Genomic DNA, 22776 nt, shown 5'->3' with positions numbered 1-22776 from the left:
TAGTTTAGAAGAACTAAACGCACAAACAGACAGACGCGGATAGCGGCCTTATTTTACACTATTTAGAAAAGATTATTTCAGAAAAGTGTTTTTTACTGATCTGCGCCTGTATTATAATAGTGTTTGAGGGGAACTTCAAGCTGAAACCGGTTAGTATCCTGTTAAAAATCATATTAATATTTATTTATTTATTTGTAAGAAACAAACAGCTTTTACATACATAATATACAATGATAGATATAAATATACAAGTTAACTGAAGTCAAGTCACAGAAGTTTCTTATGTTAAAGTTTTAATATTTTAAAATTAATTTGTTGTCAAAGGAAAGGGGAGAGGAAAAGGAAAATAGGAAGAGGATAGGAGATGCTCCCGATACATTCCATACTCTTATATTAATAATCGATCGTACGCATTACTTCATATCGATATTTCTTTAGGTTATTACCAAAAATGTTAATGCTGTAAAATTTTGTATTATATTGTGCACATTTACGAGGAATTGGGGAATTTTATCGAATGTTTGTTCTACAAGAGGGTAGATAAAATAAATCAGATTGTCGGGTTGATCTAGACGGAATATGAAGATTTATTAAATTGGTAAGTTCTGGTGAGTCCAGACCATTATTTAGGATTTTAAACAATAAGATTTGATCAAAAATTAGACGTCGTGTTTGGAGGGAGTTAAAATTATGAAATTTAATGGATAATAATTAAAAAAAAACAATAACAGCGTTCAATCAAAAACATACTATGTAATTAAAAAAAAAAGCAATAATAACTAAATAAAACACGCTTCTTTATATCCCTAAAGAAAATGGTCTCAATGATTCCATTTAAAGTGATTTATATTGCATTAAATTATTTGTATGTGTATGGATTCAATCCTTTACAATTTAAATTGAAAGGTTTTGCTGTTATTAGTTCGGCAATATCTCGAATTGTAATTATTATATTATAATATATCGTGGTGCTTTCAGCGAACTTTGTAAAGTAAGCCATAGATTAGGTGGCACTATACAAGGCGTAGATAATGCTGTGTATTGTGGAAGGGGATTCCATAGCGGCGGGGAAAACACACACTGAAGGCGGGAAAACAACACAAATAAAAGATGGCGGCGGGGATTTAGCGCGCTTTTCAAGATATGAAAGGGGTTGGAAAGCGTTGGTTTACGAGGCAATTTCTACAAATAGAAGCTTTTACACTTTTAAACAGTTTTTATAAGTCGTATTATACTTCATTGTTCTAATGTTAAATTAATGTTAGAGGGAGCGGCTTATATTAAAAATCGATAATAATTAAGGCGATGCACTACGTCGTGTAATATTTTAAATCGAGCCGCTATCAATAAAACACCTTACGTAGATGGCGATAAGGCTTAAATTCCCGCTTAACACAATCCATATTTTTTGATTTATGCAAGAAAAAAACATGGCCAAAAAGTGCCTTTTATTTTATTTTGTGGATGTTCAGGAACAAATATTTAAATGTTTTTCGAACATTTTATTAATAACTTAATTTGCCGTATTATAAAATAAAACCATAACCGAAAATGGGTTCGTAAGTAGGGGATTTTGAACTTTAAACAGTTTTCATAGGCCTTATACATTATTTTTTTCTGGGCTTATAAAAAGACTTATCTAAAAAACACTCGATTATTTTTAAGGCCAGGATGTATTCTACTCGCAATATTTAATTAAAGCATCTGAAACATTTCTAGGTGACCAAATTTTCAAATCAAAATCACGTGATTTTGCATTACTACATAGTGTATCGCCTTAAGCGAAAATATTTTATAAAACATGACTCGTTTGAAATAGAGCAAATATCTCTCGCCAAATGCTTAAGTTTGCATTTAAAGATACACTGTGATTTGTTTCATACCTACAACATATTAAATAACAGAACAAAACGTGTTTTTAATAATTTTCGGAGCTTACTTTGCAATTTTTTCTATATAAGGAATTTCGTATAATTACCATTGCTGCATAACAAATGTACAGATATTATCTTTAAAAATAACATACTTTTTTTAGGGAACTAAAAAAAAAGTGTTAAAGACAAATATGTTACAAATCAGTAGAAATTGAGAATGTGGGGACTTAGTTAAAGCGTTCAACATATTTGTAAGTGATAAAATTTTCAAACCAAAAACACATGATTTTTCATCACTTCGCAGTCCTTTGCCTTTGAACGCGCGTCAAACGTATTAGCACGTTTTTTTAAATTTTTTTATTTCAATGAGAATTTATTTCTATTTGTTTTCATACGATGATTATACGTATAATATATTTATTTATATTTTACAATAACGTTGAAGTTATATGAAAAATGTTGACGATTCATGTTCCTGGTTGAAGTCAGACGTGGAATGCGTTGTGCGGGCCAAAGCAAACAAAACACAAATATCACGAAATACACAATAAATACCTGTATATATATGATTAAATGTACTGTATATGTATGTTTATATATTAACAATACCGTTTACACGAAATAATTACCGCTTATATTCTTACTTAGTCGAAATTTTTTCCACTATTAGAACGCGATAAGCGTTGCCTGTGTGATAGAGCGTTAGAAGACTTGGAGGTCAGTTGGAGGTATCGTCATCGAGGTATTGTCTCATCTAAATACAAAACATCTATGGACCATTCTTTGCTTAAATTTCATTATGCAGAACTGTGTTCCATTATCATTATGAAATTCAAATGTGATGGTGATATACGATGTCAAGCAAGTATAAGAGAGAACGCGTGTTAAATGGGCTAAAACCGTAAGGTACTAAGTCATTGGCGAAATTGGTTTCCATTTAAATCTATTTAGAAGGTTTTTCTAGTGTTTTTCTTTCTTTACATTCTATGACTGTACTATACATAAATTTAAAGAAGCGTAGCTAGCAGTCCACAATAGAGTGCTGGGACCTACCCTGATGTATGGAATAGAGGCATGGAACTGGCTGAAGAAGGATGAAAGTAGACTGAATGCCGTAGAAATGAGATCCCTGTGCCGTGTGTGTAGTAAAACCATGTATGTTCTTGTTCTTGAGAAATGTGAAGATCCGCAAAGAATGCAAGGCTGATGATGTAAGCCAACGAGTAAGATTAAGAAAGGGACGCTCAGATGGTTTGGGCATTTTAAACATTTTATTATACAGGGTTTTCCAATAAGAGGTGTTATTTTGAATAGCCCGCTATTTCGGTAGATGTTACTTTTGAAGCTGTCATTTTTTGACATTTGACAAGTAGAAACTACGCCATTAACGATACACGCTTCAACAACGCATTGAAATTATTTAAATTCACTATTATTAATTATTAGAATTCCATCGAAAAATCATCTTGAGTGATGAGGTCCATTTCCACCTCGGTGGCTTCGTCAACAAGCAAAATTGTTGCATTTGGGGCTCGGAAAACCCAAGAGTTATTGTTGAAAAGCCTCTCTATCCCCAACGTGTGACTGTTTGGTGCGGTTTATGGTCCGGCGGAGTCATTGGACCTTACTTTTTAGAAAATGAGGCTGAAGCCACAGTTACGGTGAATGGATTGCGCTATCAAGAGATGATTAATGATTTTTTATAGCCGGAATTGGATGGTATTGATCTGGACAACGTTTACTTTCAACAAGACGGCGTTACGTGCCACACAAGCAACGAAACCATTGGTCTTTTACGATTGAATATCAAAATAACACCTCTTATTGGAAAACCCTGTATTATAATATAGCTAACTCAATCATTTATATCATCGCTCCGCGGTTAATCGGTTCGGTTAAAAACGAACATTCAGATCCTGCATGAAAAGTCTCACAATATACTGTGCTGCAAACCGTTGCCTAACTGCAACGAACTTTATTTTTATGCGCAGGGTCTGTTTATTTGAATGTGCGCTCTTCGGCGGTAAATCATTTTCTGACCATCCTGGTGGCAAAAATATGGTGACGAGGTAGACTCTGTTGAAATGGTATCCAGATTTCTTGTTAAAGCAAGTCTATCAATTTGAAAAAAGATTCTTGTTAACCCTCAATATCTGACATTTAACCCTCAAGATCTGACATTTAACCCTCAAGATCTGACATTTAACCCTCAAGATCTGACATTTAACCCTCAATATCTGACATTTAACCCTCAAGATCTGACATTTAACCCTCAAGATCTTACATTTAACCCTGAATATCTGGCATTGAACCCTCAAGATCTGACATTTAACCCTGAATATCTGGCATTTAACCCTCAAGATCTGACATTTAACCCTGAATATCTGGCATTTAACCCTCAATATCTGACTTTTAACCCTTTATTCGCCAGGCACCTATCCGCCGCCCACGCGCTGGATGACCGTTCGGCCGCCCAAGCGCGCGTGCAACAGCAGGTAGTCGCGCAGCTGGAACTACAGTTGAGACGCGAGCGGGACCGGCTGCGCGCCATGACCCGGCACCTGCACGCGGCCAGGCAGGGCGGGCCCGAGCGCGAGGGTCCGCCCGCCCCCGCACCACCACCGCCCTTGCCGCCCATCGCGCCGGAACCGCCCAAAGGGCAGCTGCCTGGTAAGAAACTACTTTCACTAACTATTTTATTTTACTAATATCCATACACTGAATGCAGAATATTGTAGATACCGTTATATCGACATTCTTCACACTACGGTTTCTAGCACGTGTACTGACTACATCCGTCATCTATGGTCAGTTAACGATATTTGCGAGCACGGTCAACAATTGATAGAACTCAGCCAACGCCGATAGGAAAATTTTAGCGCGGCCTCTCTAAAGTGTCATTGTTCGCTTCGGTTAGCTGTCAATATACAAATCTTGTTATGCAAAATTATTGGCTTATTAATAAACGGGGGAGAACTAACGAAGCTCCTAGAATTGAAAGATGTCATATTAGCCGCCAATTTAATCCGTTCGGGTCAATGAAGTTACATTGGTTTGCGCTTGGAGTAAAGAAATTTGTTCAAATATAACAAGTTGTGGCTAAATACCTCATTATCTAATTAACTACTTTAAAAAGTATATACGAACTGCCAATGCATATTTAAGTTTCAATTCAACATTGTCAGTGTTACCATCGTAAAACGATTTCAATTTCTTGTCTATATTGGCTAGGCTATCGACAACGCAGCCGTGCTCGGGATATCGATATAAAACCGTCTGAAGTTAAGTCTATCGATCCGACGTTCTTATGTTATCAATTTGATCGTGCTTGAACCCAAGGATAGCGTAGTCCCCTAACCAGGAGTTTGTTTCAGGGCCCATAGTCCTCGGCAGCGGCTCTTCGCGGGCCCCCTCGCCCGTGGGGCCCATCCGAAGGCGCGTCAGTGACAAGACCGGAGTCTCCATTGCCGGAGGTCAGCCCCACTCACTTAGTACGTTCGCAGTCAGCCTCTCTCTAATAAACAAAAAATCAATAATAATTTATTTGTCTTCAGTTCTTCTATTCTCCTTATCCTTTGTTTTTTCAGTCCTGCTTCTTTCTGTTGTCATTTTTTTTCCTAATATCCTCTTTTATTCTTTCATAATATCACCATAAACTGCTTATTACTTTTTACTTCCACTTCTTTCTTTGTTGTCTTTCAGTCCTGCTTCTTTCTGTTGTAACTTTTCTCCTGATATCCTCCTTTATTATATCATAATATCATCATGAACCTTTTCTTATTTCTCATTTGATAGCTTTAAACTTATTTTTCCATTCTTCTTTGAGTTCAGTCACGCTTCTTTCCGATTACATTTTTCTCCTCATTCTTCTTTCTTCAGTTACCATTTCGTGATCCTTTTTTCATTTCTTAGTTCGATCACTTTTTTCTGCCTATTTTCAGTCCTGTTTTACCCTTTTTTTTCATTTTTCTCCTGGTTCTTCTTTATTCGTTATATACGAACCTCGTTCCACTGTGTGGTAATTTTTTTCGTCTCTCTCCTCTTCATTCTTTGTTGTTTTTACTATTATTTTTACTTGTCCATTATTTTCCATTTATTACCCATCTTTCATTTAATTCTCGCTATTTATAGTGTACTATGTTTTTCATTGCCCTAAATTATTATGTGTTTTTCGTGCGTACTGTAAGTGAACAATATTCTATCTCGAAAAATGAAAAGAAAATTATGGTGTGCAATATTTCTCACTTAAGAAATCATGCTTTTCCTTAATCTGACCTAAACTTTTGAAAGGATTTCTCCTAACCTTGTAATGGCAGCCACATGACCCACTAACCTACTGGTTGTCTTTGATATGACTGATCTCCGTAACACTACAACAATTGCAAGGAGTGAGTTTGTTATTTTCACTAACTCTGTTACAAAGCTTGATTGTCCTTGAAGATTCCTGTAAACTTATGACCAAAAGTACTGAAAAAGAGCTATATAACTGAAAGAATCCTGTGAGTTTGTTATTTCCACTGACCGTGTATTGTAACGACGCTTGCTTGATTGCTCAATAACCGTGTGCTAATTCAGATACTTCAACAGTGCTTATTTGACCTTACGTATTCCTGTGAACTTTTTATTTCCATTAACCCTGTGACGATGCTCGCTTGATTGACCTGCTAACTAACACATAATTATAAGCATCCTGTGAGATTGTTATTTCCACCGACTTTATTGAGAATGCTCAAAGACTGACCTGGAGGATTTATGTTAACTTGTTATTCCCACTGAACTCTCGCGCTCGCTTAATTGACCTACTAACTAACACATAATTACATACATCCTGCGAGTCTGTTTTTTTATTTCCACCGACCTGATCGCGACGCTCTAAGACTGACCTGACGGATTCCTGTTGGCTTGTTATTCTATCGACGACGCTCGATTACGCTAATAGTGATTGACCTAACACCTTATTACATAAGTATTCTGTGGGCCTGTTATTTCCACTGACTCGATGACAACGCTCAAAGACTGATCTGGAGGATTCCTGTTAGCTTGTTATTTCTACTGACCATGTAACAACGCTAGCTTGATTGCTAACGTTGCTTATCAGTCTGACTCAAATAATCGAAAGGATTGCATTGACCCTGTATTTGTGAATGCATGCTTGATTGCCCTACTAACCGTGTGCTAAATGGTTGCTTGTTCTCCAGGTCTTCCCTATATGCTCGAGAGAGCCGGCCTGGATGTGCAGCAAGGTAAAGAGTGGAATTTCTACTTCTGCCACTTGGGTTTGCAAAATGAATATCTTCTAGATATACTTTCGTTTCAGTTCCTTATACTTTGCATTTATCATTCTACTTTCCAAAAACCCAGGTAAATTGGTAGAAGTATTTGTAAACATTGGGTGGAGGCTTTTGTTTTGTATTGTAAATTAATATTCTGCTGAAGAAATGTCTAGAAAACAAAAAAAGTATCGAAAGGCAATTTTGATGAAATTGGAAACAATTTATTTTTATTTCTGCTTATTTTTGTTGGTTGGTGATGTTTTTAGAAAACATTGATGATATAATTATTATTTCAATGTGATGATTGATTGGTCAACAGCAAAAGATATTGGTTCCTTGGCTCTTTGTTCAGAGATGTTGTGTTCGAAACCCACCATACAATGCTTTTAAATGGATTATTAACTCATACATATACTTATTTAAAGGTTTGTTTATTTTCATCTCGTTCCGGGGTGGTAGAATCTTACACCACCCGATGAAACACCATTCAAAATATAGATGATCTTTCAAATTACTTCAACAACAACATTTACAGTAGCACTGGGAAGTAGTTGTGACTTTCTTGCGTGTTTGCAGTAATAAATTAACAGCCTGCAGAAAAGAGCAGTAAACAACTCCTTGGTTCTTTTTGAAAATTAAGAAACACGAAGCCAATCGTGTTCTATCGCAAAAATGAGCAATTTATTGGATAATGTGTTATTATCTGTTATGTGTCTACCATAATGTATGTGTATTTCAATCTTGTTGTAATTTTTTCTAACACGTCTTATATTTCAACAGAAATCCAGAGAAATCGTGAGTTTTACAAGAACGCTGATGTCAGACCTCCATTTACCTACGCATCCCTCATACGACAGGTAATTCATTAATGTACCTACATCTGTGCCTAAGAGATCAAAGCCTTTACACCTGGATACAATTTTCGTAATTGTTAAATCACTCACATTTGCATCATTCCTAGTTTTCAAAAGTCTGTCCAATTTAAAAATCAGTATTTTATTTTATAGGTATCAAATCTTTACATAAGTCTTTATATCTGGATTTCGTTCTAATGACAATAACTAATATTTGTGTCTTTCCCAGTTTCAAAAATATTAGAAACTATCTGTACCCCGCCACGCGTTTTTGAGGCTCCTTCTAGAACTTTCAAGAGCTTTCTCGAAATTTCCGGAACCTTCTAGACTCACAGACAAACTCTGCCACCTAGTTTGAAACCTTCTTGAACTTGCTTCTTCCAGAACCTTCTAGAGCATTTTAGAACCTTCATAAACTTTCTGGAACCTTCCACACTCACCGACACAGTCGGCAGGCCCATTCTGAAATAATCTGAAGCATTCGTGGCCTTCCCATAACAAAGTATATTTTCGTCACCCATTCCCACCCACGCTCAGCCACCCCCACCAAACTATCTTACTTTCGATGTGACACCAAGGGCTCTCTACAACTATAACCACAGGTCGGTGGCAGTGGCTGGTTGTCAAGAAAATTAGGCTGGAATTGAAACACGGGTTTCTTTTTTTAATATATTTAAGATTAGATTCTAAAATCAGTCCCAGGAAATATCCCAAAAACATGTCTTAATGTATAGAAAACTAATGGTTATTTACGTTCACAGTCCATAATCGAGTCTCCTGATAAACAACTGACCTTGAACGAGATCTACAACTGGTTCCAAAACACCTTCTGCTACTTCAGAAGAAACGCTGCGACGTGGAAGGTAAGTCAAATTTTTTGACATTTTTTGAAAAATATATATCCGATTGAATAGGATACGAAAATAATACATTATTACGAATATATAAATAATCCCAAAGCAGATGTTTTCTATTGTGATTTCGGTGTTTTTCAGCATTTTCAGCGGTGCCAACAAATTAGAAAACTATTTTTATTGGTTCTTATAATTTTTCTTTTAACAAATTTGAGTTTATGATATTGTTAGTTACTCTTTTACATAGCGAAAAGGGTGTAGGTATTGCTATGTTTAGCAAGTTTATCCAAGCAGCTAAACTGATTAAACAAATATCATGTTTTCGAAAGATTTTTTTTTTATTTGGCGCCCAACGTGGGGCATTTTTAAAAAAACTTTTTATTTTAAACATGTTATTATTTAGTTGTGTTCAAACTCATATCGAATCTTTTCTTAATTCATCAATTAATATTTTTCATATACTTTACGTAAGCAAATCTACAAACAAACACATTGACCGCCGAATATGATGCTCCTTTAAGATGACTCAGCAGTTCCTTTGTGGAGATACTGGGTCGATTTATTAAATATTTCTCTCTTTGACATATTATATGCAAATGGGCTTTTATCTCGTATCAACTTTTGTATTATTATATTTTTGCTAAACCTGCAGATTTTTTTATTGGTATGATGTTCGTCATAATATATTAATCCTACAAATAAATAGTATTTGTTCTACGCTGTTGATTTGTTCAGCAAATTTTCTTTGAGTTTCTCCGATTTTCTGAAACGTACTCATATATAATAAATACTTCATCGTTGAATATTTCTTTGGTCACTTTTCAATTCGAATTTGTTGATCCATGGCCAAAATAAGGCACTATATTAAAATATCAACAACTTTATTAAACAACGTGGTCTTGGGACAATAATTTATTGTAACAATAAATTATCATTCATGACATGAGTGCAATAATAGTAATTCTGTTAAAACTGTTTTGTTAATTGTCCTCACATTTGACACAAGTTCTTTTGCTACAATTTAATTATAATATAATAACATAATATGCTTCGGGAATATTACGTCATCTTGCTTTCCGATGATTTTTTTTTCAAAAAACAAAAATAAATATCTCTATCATGCGTTGCCACTGATCACACTGCCAGACATCGCAATACATCACGTGATAAGCGCTCAGTCTCGTCATTTTGTTACTCTAATGTCTCTTCTATAGTGCTGCAGGAACTAGATGGAATGTGTATCACGTGACCCATTAGGCTAACCCAGTGGCGACAGATGATGGAAAAAATATATAAATTAAAAAATATATATTGAAAAAAAAGTCATTGTAAATCTACATTTCTTACTAAATCGTTCGGTTACGTTTTGATACAACGTGTTGTTATAAAGTGTTGTTACAACGTGTTGATACAATGTCCGCCAAAACAAACAAACTAGCATTTCTGACTATAACCATTGATTTACAAGGCCAGTGGAAAGTTTAAAATTGTTCTCCTGACAAATGTAATTTTTGCACATATTTACCAAAGATTTTAGGTTGGTAATTTATTGGTATTAGGTTAATCAGAAAATGTACCATTGAAGTAAGTATTAAGTTTCCATGGTGTTTTTTTATGGTGTGCAGTAGGAAATTTTGATGAATGAATAATTTATAGCCGTTGATAATTATGGAGTATGAAAGGATTTTTCCAACAAGAAATGTAACAATTTGATAATTGTATATTTGACTGCAGAGCTGGTAATTTGCTCGCTTGAATTGTATAACCGACTGCCAAAGTCCTGTCTGTTGTTGAGTTACCACTAAATGTCCACAAACCACTAGAACGCCGTGCGACACAACCTGTCGCTGCACAAGTGCTTCATGCGCGTGGAGAACGTGAAAGGAGCTGTGTGGACCGTTGATGAGGTGGAGTTCTACAAGCGTCGGCCGCAGAGGTGTGCGCAAGCTGCCGCCACCCCTTTGGCATCTGCTCTGCAAGCTCAGGGGTACGACTCAGACACAGGGATATCCATCTCTCTAGTCTATATAAATCAAATATCTTGTAATTGAAGAAAATATTGTTGGAAAGATCAGATTTGTTGCTACTCAATTTCTTATTAAAACCTCTGGCATATTGACCTATATACTATTTCTTAAAGATACTCCCAATTCCGCTTCTCAGTTAAATCCAAATTAATGGAATATTTCTTAACGTATCCGAAAACTAAAAACTGTTTTTAAAAGGTGATGAAATATGCTTTCAATTTTTATGATTATAATTAAACATGTATTTTTTTAAATATTTAAATTATGAAATCAAACATCAAAACGTTTAAAAATGGCTCACCTTAAATATCACTGAACCAAAATTATTGACCAAAAAAAACTCGTGTTTTATTAGATAAACATGTTTTATAAATAGTGTTGCCACTTCACTATTCTGTCATTTCATATAAATATAATTAATAAAAAATTATCAAATTTCAAAAATTTTCTCAAATTGCTATCGGAACCTTTCGATTCATAGAGGTCTAGATTCTTGTAATTCTTCTGTGGTTAACTTCTAGATTTGAATATAAAGCGTGTTGTTTTTTGTTCTTTTCACAACCATTTCTACAAGATCATATGAGCTGTTCCCAACAGCCTGAGTGTTAACACTTAGTGCAATTGTGAGAGATGTTTTTCTCCCAGCCTGACACGGACTCAAAAATCAAGCTATCTCATTTTGTACTATGGTGAGATATAAAATTTAAAAATTATTAGAAAGAGAGAACACCACGCTTTGTAGTTACATTCAAAAGTTTATCATGGAAGCTCACGAAAAATTTGAAATAATTCCATGAAGTAACATTTATTTGAAAAAAAATTGTCAAGTTTTGAATTTTTTTGAATAAATATTATAAGTGAAACGAAAAAGTGAAGTGACAATATTTTTTATAGTACCTTTATCTAATTAAATGTGTTTTTTAATTTTGTGTACAGTGGAAAGTGACCATTCAGTATGATGCACAACTTGAAGACTCTAAACTGTGTGAATGTGGACTTTTTCAGATGACAGAGCACATTGTAGAAGAGTGTCCACACCACCAGTTTTTTGGAGACAGTGCTGTTCTTAAACGCCGGATTCTTTTGAATTCTGATGAATCTCAGCCTCTGTTAGTAGCCATCATCGGTCTTAAAACACCCGAAGTCCACTTTGACAATATTAATTGAAATTTAACAACATATAATTATTAAGATTAAAAATCACTTCTTTTTAACTTCCAAACCCTTAAACATGCTGTAAACTGCTTTGAAAGGATTGAAGATCACTATGAGAGCTAACAGTGATATATATCAATACAAAACAGCTGTCGGGGGTGGAAAAACTATAGTAAATGTGATTAGAATGAAGAAAACTATGGTCGCAATTTACTATTTTGATTAGAAGAATGTTTTGATATCATGCATAGTTTATTTTAATGAAAATAATAACACTGACTTGTAATCCAATAGCAACTACACTCCCAAGGAAAATTGCAAAGAGTTCATTTGGCGTTCTATCGTATTGGCCCTAAGTCTATTCAATCGTAGTGATTAACTTTATTTTACCGTTGAAGTTTGGGAAATGTTACATTTATTCACCGCTAGGAGCGCTGAAGACGTGGCACCACCGTTGGTTTTAATAGTCACTCAAGACGTTAATTGCTCTTCAAACTTGCGGTAAAGCTTTGCAAAGAGTGTTTAAAGTAAAAATACAGCACGTCCCTTCAAATCAAACTGGCTAGTCTTGGACAAACTACAAATCTGATCTTCTCCTCGTATTTTACTTCAAGATAACTTTACAGGGTCAACGCTATTAGTAAATTAATTCGGTTAGAACCTAGATTAAATTTTTTAATTATCATTTTCATTGTAAATCTATTATATAAAATCATTAACGTCCTTTGCATTCTGTGGAAGACTGGAATTGATTTTGTATTTGTTGTATCCTTTTTATTCTGTTTCTGCTAGTGTCACTTAAAATAAATCAATGCGGTTAGTTTTTTTACTGATAGCGGTCAACCTGTATATATGTGATAAAATGTCATTATCAAATTGAAAAAAATTCACACAAAATTGCGTATTTAAATAAACGAGCCTAATTTTCAACCAAACTGAAATTTTATCGCATATTATCAACAACTAACCATTTTATTAATAAGAAATCGATAAGTTAAAATCTGTGAATTGCAATTTGTCTTATTTTTACAAAATTAAAAATTCTGTTCTCGACGTAAATGAGATTAAAACAAAACTTTGCTCTATTTTTTAAAGCTGTTTTACGCACCCAAATCAATAAAGTGTTCAGAAACCAAATTAATGTATTGATACTTACCAGCAAATTTGCAAAGATTTCTTCACTTGTCGATTTGCATTACTGCTTTCAGCCCTGGGGACCAGAATGTTTCAGAATCGACGTGTTTTATTGTTTTATTTTTGAAAATAAAATGTTACACGCAATCACAAAAATATTATACAAATTCACAAAAACAAAACACTGAACAAGAAACACAAACAATTTAAGGCATGACATAATACACGAAAATAAAAACCACGTTAACAAACTTCTCATAAAACACATACCACTATAAACAAGAACAATTGAAACAAAAAATACTGCAATAATGAACATCATCACTACAATATTTCAAAATACAAACGAACACATACTACTACACGTAACATAACCTATGCACTCATATACTAACAAATGAATACATTTACTGCACAGAAAAATATTAACAAATGAACACAAGATCATTCTTTCAAAGAATGTTTTCTTATGACAATTATATGGAACTTAAAAAAAATATACTTAAATATAAAATATACAAAATAAAACAATTTCAAATAATGACAATATAACACTGACAATATGCACATTTCACAAAACACAAAAAGAAATCATCTCTGCCATAACAACAAATCATGTTTAAACTCATCGAAAAAAAGACAAAAATATCCACGTAACTCAATATGAAAAGCATGATCCAACACACTATAGGGAGTGACCCTATGCACCAAAACCTCTTTGGCAACTATTGTACATATTTCTCACAACTTTCCACAATCTCCTGTTTATATTGCACACAACCAATATAATATCAAAACACTTCCTATATTCTGTATTTTCTAATCTATTCTAACATTTTTCCAAAACTATGTACATTTTAAACGACTAATATAAAGTTTAATGTTTCATTTATAATGGTTATGAAGGCATAAACGAATAGAACACACATTTTAAAATTAATTTCAATTTTTATTTGGAAATTTTAATCTGTTTTTCTAAGATTTCAGCTAATTTAAAAAAAATTAGATGGTTCAGTTTTAAAAAAGCTTCGTGGCTATTACAAATGAAATGTTATTTGGAGAAATTATGAAATAAAATTGTATTTGTTATTGAAGATTTTTAATGTGTGTGTGTGTTTTTTGGGTGTGGGCATTACTCTGCTAAACTACTTGTCATGTCGGTATTTGTAATTTCTCCGTCTTGTCCAGTTTTTGCTTTCCCAATATGCTGGGTGGAATTGGGACAAATGTATTGTTTGAAATATTTATATCTACTTTGGTATATAAGTGTGTGCGTGCGGATGTGCGTTTGTCTATCTCTCTGTCTGTGGTATTTATAGTTGTCTCTTTCCTGCATGGGTGCTTCTTTCACTTCGTCTTGAAGCGGCAGCGGCGAGCGGCCGTCTATTTTATACAAACATCCTGTATTATATTTTTATTTATTTACTTCTTAAATGGTGAACTTACCAGAGTAATTATGCAGTCGCCGAAGCCAAAAATTTTTATTTTGGATCTAGGGCAAGAACCAAGTCAAATCAACGGATTCTCTTAGACTAGAACAAGTACAGCATAATCCACTTAACAAAAACATAGTCGTACCTTTAAATACCAATCAACAGATGAGATTTTGTGTGTTAAAGATGTTGCCTACTAAACCAGAACACACTACTTATAAGAAACGGGTTCCTGAATGGTTCCTCAGACCAACGTCTGACTAGTTCCTAAGTCTCCTTCGCTAGGTCCATGCAACGGTACAAATGTTCTGCAACGCTTAGCCATTCATCTACTACTACTACTACTGTGTTTCAGGTGCATAATGTGTTGTTTTTACCAAATTTGCCTTTTGATTTGGATTTCAGCCCTGCCAAATCGTAATGAGTTGCTTGGGTTAAATAATGAATATATCTTGTGTGTACGAACAGGCTGGATTCTCCACGGTGAAAGGTAATAACGGAAAATTTAGTTGTTTGATCTTCGAATGCGCTTCCGACTCTCAAGGATCTATTTCTCTTCCTCCCCCATTCTTACAACAACTCTCCTAATCTTTTCAACAATTATTATCGCCTTCATTTCTTGTGACCAGGATGGAGCGAAGTAGAGAAATGGGCTCTTCCGAATATTTTGCTAGACATGTTTAAATTTATTTGTCTTTTTCATAATAATATTATCCTTTATATCATTTTCCATCCCCTGATATATTATCTTTTTATCCTATACATATCTTCAGGTCTACTTGAAAATCCACGAAGAAAGCTCGTCTCAACTTTTTATTGCCGTTTCTTGAAATTGTAAAGTTTATCTTATTTTACTTTTCCGAAGGTAAGATAAATGGATCGTTTATTACATAATTGGTTTATAATTTAAAAAAAAAATTAAAACTTTCAAACCAGTATTATTTTTTAAAAAGTTTAGAAATACTTTGCAAGAACTCTTTCTTTTATAAAACAACTGTTATTCTTTGATATTTCCGATGGAACGGCAATTTAAAAATGAGATTGATGGTGCGGCAAATATGATCAAAATTATGATCATCTTCAAAAATGTTCCGAAACTCCACTCATTTCAGAAAGACTACATTTGTTATCAATTATGTGACCAGTAAACATTTGGGATACTCAGGATTTATTTCATTATCAATAAGAACAAAGAAATATTATCATTACGTCAATAGTCACTTAGCGATAATATTTCAGATGGTATTCGCAAAATCAACAATAACCTAACATGGACCCTGAGAGAACATTTATGATTTATAAAATTTAAGTAAATGAATCCGTGCAACTTCACTCTTGGAGCTGAAGAAAGCTCGCCTGGTCTCTTTTTAAGAATCGGTATTTTTAAGGGATTTAAAATCATTTATTATTTTGGTCTTGAGTTGATCATCAAGTGCAGTTTGAGTGGAGTTTTGGAACCACCAGTCTGACCATTATAATCACGTGTGCGGAACGTTGACAGAACGCCATCCGGACCAATCTGTCGCTGCACAAGTGTTTCGTGCGATACGAGGATGACTTCGGGTCCTTCTGGATGGTGGATGACGCTGAGTTCGTTAAACGTCGCCACCTGAGCCGCGGCAGGCCGAGGAAGTACGAACCGGGGCCCACGGGGGGACAACAGTAAGACTGGCACTGTTGCTCTGAGAGTTCGATCTTTTGGTTGCCACGATGGAGGCTCTGTAACAACTGAGATGGCCTTTTTCATGTTGTCAATTCGCAAAATACCTCAAAAGTGTCTCTAAATTCCATCATCAATATATTCTCAATTTCTAAATCCAAGAAACTTCATTTCAATTTTGCTCAAAATAGAACCATCTTCCACAAGCCTGATCGCCAAATATCGCTGTTCGGCTGAACTGAAACTATAAAAGATGTTGAATTTCCTGATCAAGTCTTTGAAATCTTCAAGTTGATTCAGTAACTTACCATTCCACTTTTTTACACAAACTTGTTGGCAATGTCAAAAAAGGATCAAAGTTGTTTTCAGAGCTGAAACATTCCATAAAAGAGTCAAGTGTTTGATGTATTGGTTAAATTTTATGTTATTAACAAAGGTTACCCTTCTAGCAGTTATGCGATCCCTTTTAGATCTTTACAAGAATTTTAACATTCTTATAGGTGCTAATTCAATGCTCTTTTTACTTGAAAACTGTTTTTTATTTTATTTAGGAAGTAGGTATATAATGTTAAATTCATTTAATATACATTTTTAGAGCTGTGAATAATGTATATTGTTTCCTTTGTGTTCGGTAGCAAAAAATAATAAACAATTAATAAAAGCTTTTTTGTCCAATACATCAACATTACGATTAGTTTTATGGATTGATCCAAAACCAAATAAGTGTCGTGTGCGTATTACTGGAAAAATCACAACGTACTGCCGTCATTGATTTAGCATGAAAAACAATAAATCCCATAACCAGTTAGACTGAAATCAGGATTCATACTCGAAATACAAGAACAAAATTGGCTTCGTTTATAAAACTCGGCGTTCCGCAAGGCACCCACCTTGGACCTGCTTTATTTTCATTGATTTAAATAAATTGGTTTCTTGGATCTATTGGTTTTCGAAATTATATAAACTTCACCTGTTCCCTAATATATTGTATTCCTCTATATGTATTATATTATCCATCCTATTTCTATCAACCTTTATAATTTCTCTATACATAATAATCAACAGCAACCATTATAGAAAATAGTTATCCGTGTCTCACGGTATTGGCATTAGTTTCTTCGATTAATAGAATCTCTGTGACGGTTGTGGTGAACTTGGAAATTAACTTTAAACATTTGTTTCATCAATTAAAATGTTGTTTTTTATTGTAAGTTTACTACTAATTTTATTTTCAAAAATTTCTGGGTTTTTTAACTAAGAATGTTGTCCATTTTTCGTGTATTTTTCTTTTATCTTTTCAAGTCATTTTTTATTTTTGGTATTTTTGAAAATTTTTGTTTTTGATCACCACGCTGTCACAGTTTTTAAACTCCTAGAGTTGTTTAGTTAGATGTGAAGGCTGTCTGTGTGCTGGTGTAATAGTCATAAATACTAAAAGCAGTGGGCATATTAATTAATCTAAGGTGTACCTCTTAGAATAACTCAAATTGCTGCGTGGATTATGCGTCTCATCAAATTAGGTTTGAAATACCAAAATTCTCAAAACTTAAAAACTGAAACTTCGTTGTCGATGTTTAAAAATTAAGTGCTTGCTTTTTACAGCTTTTCATTTTAGTTGCTGTAGAAAAGTGGTAATTTTATTAACAATTCGTGTTATTAATATTTTCTATATCATTTGCATATATAGCGTTAGGGAACAAGCTTGATGTATTTTTGATATAGCATACCTACACGGTTTTTGTAATCTAAGTATTTTTCATCAAGCAAGTAGAAAATATTAGTTAAATACAAATAATAATAATATTGTGCAGTGACGTTAAGAATTAGACCTGCATTTGGCAGTAAAATCTGTCTTTTTTCTATGTAGGTAGCAACAGATATATAATTTTCTAAAACTTGGCGACATTCTTGGAAATAAATAACCATTGCTGTCCCACGTTCTAGGAAGAATAAAAATTGTTTAGTGGTAGAATAAACCTTATTTACAAAAATCCTTCGATGAAGACAACTAATATTTATGTTATCTCTACTTGATTTTGATTCAGAAACAAAACATCTCTTGGTTCCGTGTATACTTCAAAAATGTAAAAATACAATTCTTACCGCTGTAAAGATCCTACAGAGTTCTAAAGATAAGTTTTCAAAAATGTTTTTTTTTTGACAAAAGCAACTTTCTCAGAACTGTTATCAATTGAAATCTTACAATAAAATAAACATCTGACGATTTATCATTTTCTTCTACTTGAACCAGGGATTTAAAGTTTATTAAGAACTCATTCAGACTGACAACATTACAAAATACGTCATCAATAGTTAGGTTATGTGGAAACAACCAAGGCGTTCATCATTTATTTATTACAAAGGCCCACATGGACTTTTACATATTTTACGATGATCCATAATATGAAAGAGGGGAATAATCAATTCAAAATCTCTTTGAGAAAGAAATCGCGTTTCTAAATTGGTTAAATACTAGGGACGGGTTGTTCCACAGATTTCGAAAAATTCATCAGAGTTCAAACTTAATATTCAAGTTCTGTTATTATCCAGGTACTGTGAAACAACCGGCCCATAATAAAATAATAACATAACTTGAATTTAACGTTCAGAGAACTTGAATTTAACTTTAAAATTTAATGAATTGTTCAAATTCTGTCCTTATTCAGCAACTATCGGATAACTTTTGGCCTACAATCTAAAAATGAACGGTCGACCATAAAAAAGCAGAAGAATATATTTTTGAATTATTCATTTAATAAAATATTTTTTAAATTCAACAAAAAACGTTTCTAAATTATGCACAAAAACTATTTTACAAAATACAGGGTTTTCCAATAAGAGGTGTTATTTTGATATTCAATCGTAAAAGATCAATGGTTTCGTTGCTTGTGTGGCACGTAGCGCCGTCTTGTTGAAAGTAAACGTTGTCCAGATCAATACCATCCAATTCCGGCCATAAAAAAATATTAATCATCTCTCGATAGCGATCCATTCACCGTAACTGTTGCTACAGCCTCATTTTCGAAAAAGTAAGGTCCAATGATTCCGCCGGACCATAAACCGCACCAAACAGTCACAGGTTGAGGATAGAGCGGCTTTTCAACAATAACTCTTGGGTTTTCCGAGCCCCAGATGCGACAATTTTGCTTGTTGACGAAGCCACCGAGGTGGAAATGGGTCTCATCACTCAAGATGATTTGCATTTGATTCACTGAATTTTAAGTGAATTTTAATAATTTTAATGCGTTGTTGAAGCATGTATCGTTCCATTTTTATTAATGGCGTGGTTTCTACTTGTCAAATGTCAAAAATGACAGCTTCAAAAGTAACATCTACTGAAATAGCTGGCTATTCAAAATAACACCTCTTATTGGAAAACCCTGTATTTCATTTTATTTGAGAATTCCGTGCTCCAACGTTATTTACATTGTAAATGAGCTTTGTTGATGAATGCATTGTGGACTAGGCTTAGATTAGATTTAATCTTCGTGCATTAAAAGCTAGAATGCACTGTAAATGTTGCGGTATATATTAAAAAAGGACGCATTTTCCAACTCAAGATGGAGCCTAATTAACTGATTGGCGTGCCGTTCGCTGTGCTGCTCTAAATGTTTCCTTTCCTTTCTCTCTTTTCTTGTTTTGTCTTGGACCAACCCACTCTCTGCTCTCTTCAAAATCGATATAATTTTTAATGTTTTTACGTGTTATATCAGGTTTGCAATATTTTTCTTTCAGAGCCGATTAAACAATGTCGAAAAATCGTCACTTCATGTTTTTACCACGAAATTAATCTGTCGACCTGTTTTGGAAAATGCTATGTTTCCTCCTCAAACAAATATTTATATTTCTTATTATATTTTGTTGTTATTTATCACCGTAAAACTGAATGATTACTGATTTTTTTCTCTCTTTTTGTTGTTAGTTTAAATTTTTTTCTGCCAAGAAAAGGGTTCTTTCAAAACTGGTCGTCAGTTTCTATCTAATATTTTAACTTTATCTGAATTCGTAATACTTTTTGTACAGCGGAGAATGTCAGATGATTGAGCAAAGGTAATCTGATTCATTTTAAGAATATGTATCCTTGTGACTTTCTACATATATTCAATTTGTTACTACAATGTTTATGGTCGACAATTTCATCAAGGGTTTCAGCGACATAAAGCATTTTCTGGCAGTTTTTGCCTGGTTAAAACATACTATGTCTGTAAAGAAAAATATTGTACAACTGGCTTGCAATGCTTCCCTACGTGTTGAGAGCTGATAGAATGGTCGGTATGGATTGGCATTGTTGTGCATCGCTAATCGTGTTGTCCCGTTTGCTGTTGTGGCTGAACTCCTCTGTATCGTATTGTCGTGATGTCGTGCTAACGTGTTGAGCACACTGTCTTGTCAATTAATAGTCATTTAGTGAATGGATAACTCGCTAGGAGTCGCTAGATGTCAGCATATATTCTAACTATGATTAATACTTCAAAGAAGTTTGCTAGATGTCAACCTTTACTAAGATACATTTGGAACTTCGAGGGAATCCGGAAGATGGCACCACCTGGAAAATCTTAAGAAAACCTTTCTAGGGAAAAATAAGTGGTCTAAGTCAGTAAATATGATTTTTGTTATTATTGGTAGAATCTTAAAAATAAATTGGATCGGTTAGTGGCTGGGTTGGCATCATGTTTGGGTTCCGCCCGTGCATTGTGCGTTTAATTCCTCGGCTGGCAGTAGTCCCCGTAATAATGTTGGTTGTGGGAGATTTTGTATGGGATTGTAGGTCATTCTTTAAAAAAATGTTATAAATATAAATCTAATTTAGCCGTCGTCCCACGGATCGGTAAACAATCGACATAAACCGAGTGCTTAAACCCTGCGCTAAATGATTAAATTTGTTACAGTTCAGTGTGGAACTTTTCTGCGCAGGTTACAGCACTTGGTTAGTGTCGATTGCTTACCGAACAGTAGGACAGCGGGCTAAATCTTTGAATGAGTTAGTTTTACAAGTTTCTCACCAATAATAACAAAATACGCATTTTTGGACCACTTAGACTGGAATCGCACTACAAATATTGTGATGCATGGTTTGGTATCAAAAACATCGTAAAAAGAATGTTCCTTCCACGGTTGGGAGACATCATCTTAAACATTTATAATATACAGCAATCTACATTAAATAAATGTTAATGATTTCTCTAAAATCAACGGTGTTCAAATTTCTTCTGGAATGAAGCGTTTTGCAAAAAAAACGATAGTATAATTATTATTGTATATTTCAAGAAAAATGTTAATAATTTTACACCATGTACCAAGAAACCCAAAAAGCCAGTTCTTTAAAGGTAAGTACTAAGATCATGATCTCCTTTGATCTCTTTATCTATGCATTTTTGTCTTTTTCTGTGTATTTAAATTTTAACTCTCTGCATGTTTTTGAACTTTTTAACTATTTTAACTCGCATGAATTTTTAACCATCTTTTAATATCTATTTATATCTCCTTTTAAACTTTTTTAAAAATCTTTTCATATTCTTTTTTTACATATTTTTCATCTTTCCAAAAAAACATAAAAAATCCCAAATATGAACACAAATCACCACACAATAAACACAAAACACATGAAAATACTGAAAACAAGTGATATGACTGGTCCTACTGTGAATTATAACTTGGAAATTATTGTTTTTTATTTTTTTGTAAAAGATCATCAAAATTTAAAAAAAAACCTATTTAAGTGCAGTTAATCAACTGAAATGAAAATGAGTAGAAATATATCAACTTTGCAATTAAAAACCTTTTGTTGATCTGTTACAATAAAAAGTTACTTAATTTGGTAAGGTGACTTGAATTTTCTCGTAAAAATTTTAAAAATTCAAAAAATTATTCTTAACTTTATTTTTTTCCGAAAATTCACGCCATGCTTAACCAAAATATTTCTTAACAATTATTACTTTTTTATATTTTGAAGATTCTAAACTCATTTTTTTTATTCAATGAAACAAAATTTCTCTTATTAAGAAAAAAAATATAATTAAAAAAAAATTCAAAGATATAAAATTTTCTGAAATAAAAATTTAAATTTTAAACAATGTTTACAATTTTTAACAATTAATTTTTTTAACCTTTTTTTTGTTCGTTATAATAATTTCAAAAAACACTTCAAATCAATAAAAAAAAATCTAATTCATTTTAAATTTTAATCAATATTTTAAATTTTTGTTTCAAATTAATAGCTTTTCTTAGAATTTAATAATTAAATGATGGTTCTTAAAAAAGACAGTTGAACTAATAGTTGTGTAATTGCAACCAGGTGTATGATGTCGCAAAGTCCCCCCAGTTTGCACAGCCCCCAAGGTTATAGTGAAGCCATGAAGAGAAACCTTCAGGTAAGGAGACGATAAAGATAAATTGTTTTCCTTTTGATAAGCGACAGAAGAATTTGACTGACTGAAACTGATGGAATATATGATGTGACAATAATTACGAATACCCACGGTAGACACCTGATATTATATGAATATATCAAT

General features: G+C 33.5%; 1 protein-coding gene across 9 annotated transcripts in view; it reads left to right on the top strand.

Moving 5' to 3' along the window:
• The window catches only part of LOC149409807 (uncharacterized), a 174999-nt gene that overhangs the window by 140153 nt on the left and 12070 nt on the right, over nucleotides 1–22776 (top strand). For 8 of the 9 annotated variants that reach the window (XM_089649297.1, XM_089649298.1, XM_089649293.1 and 5 more), the window contains 6 exons: nucleotides 4306–4544; nucleotides 5249–5365; nucleotides 7928–8004; nucleotides 8763–8864; nucleotides 10679–10842; nucleotides 22560–22635. In XM_089649297.1, coding sequence (XP_089505423.1) covers nucleotides 4306–4544; nucleotides 5249–5365; nucleotides 7928–8004; nucleotides 8763–8864; nucleotides 10679–10842; nucleotides 22560–22635 — 775 coding nt within the window. The remainder of the gene's footprint in view (nucleotides 1–4305; nucleotides 4545–5248; nucleotides 5366–7927; nucleotides 8005–8762; nucleotides 8865–10678; nucleotides 10843–22559; nucleotides 22636–22776) is intronic. The other variant, XM_089649300.1, reaches the window with a different exon arrangement.

Source organism: Hesperophylax consimilis, chromosome 29 (genome assembly GCF_061612785.1).
Source record: "Hesperophylax consimilis isolate HC1 chromosome 29, BYU_Hcon_1.0, whole genome shotgun sequence".
In the NCBI taxonomy this organism is placed as follows: Eukaryota; Metazoa; Arthropoda; class Insecta; order Trichoptera; family Limnephilidae; genus Hesperophylax; species Hesperophylax consimilis.
Note: the sequence above shows the minus strand (reverse complement) of the source record. Positions and strands in the feature narration are given on the sequence as shown.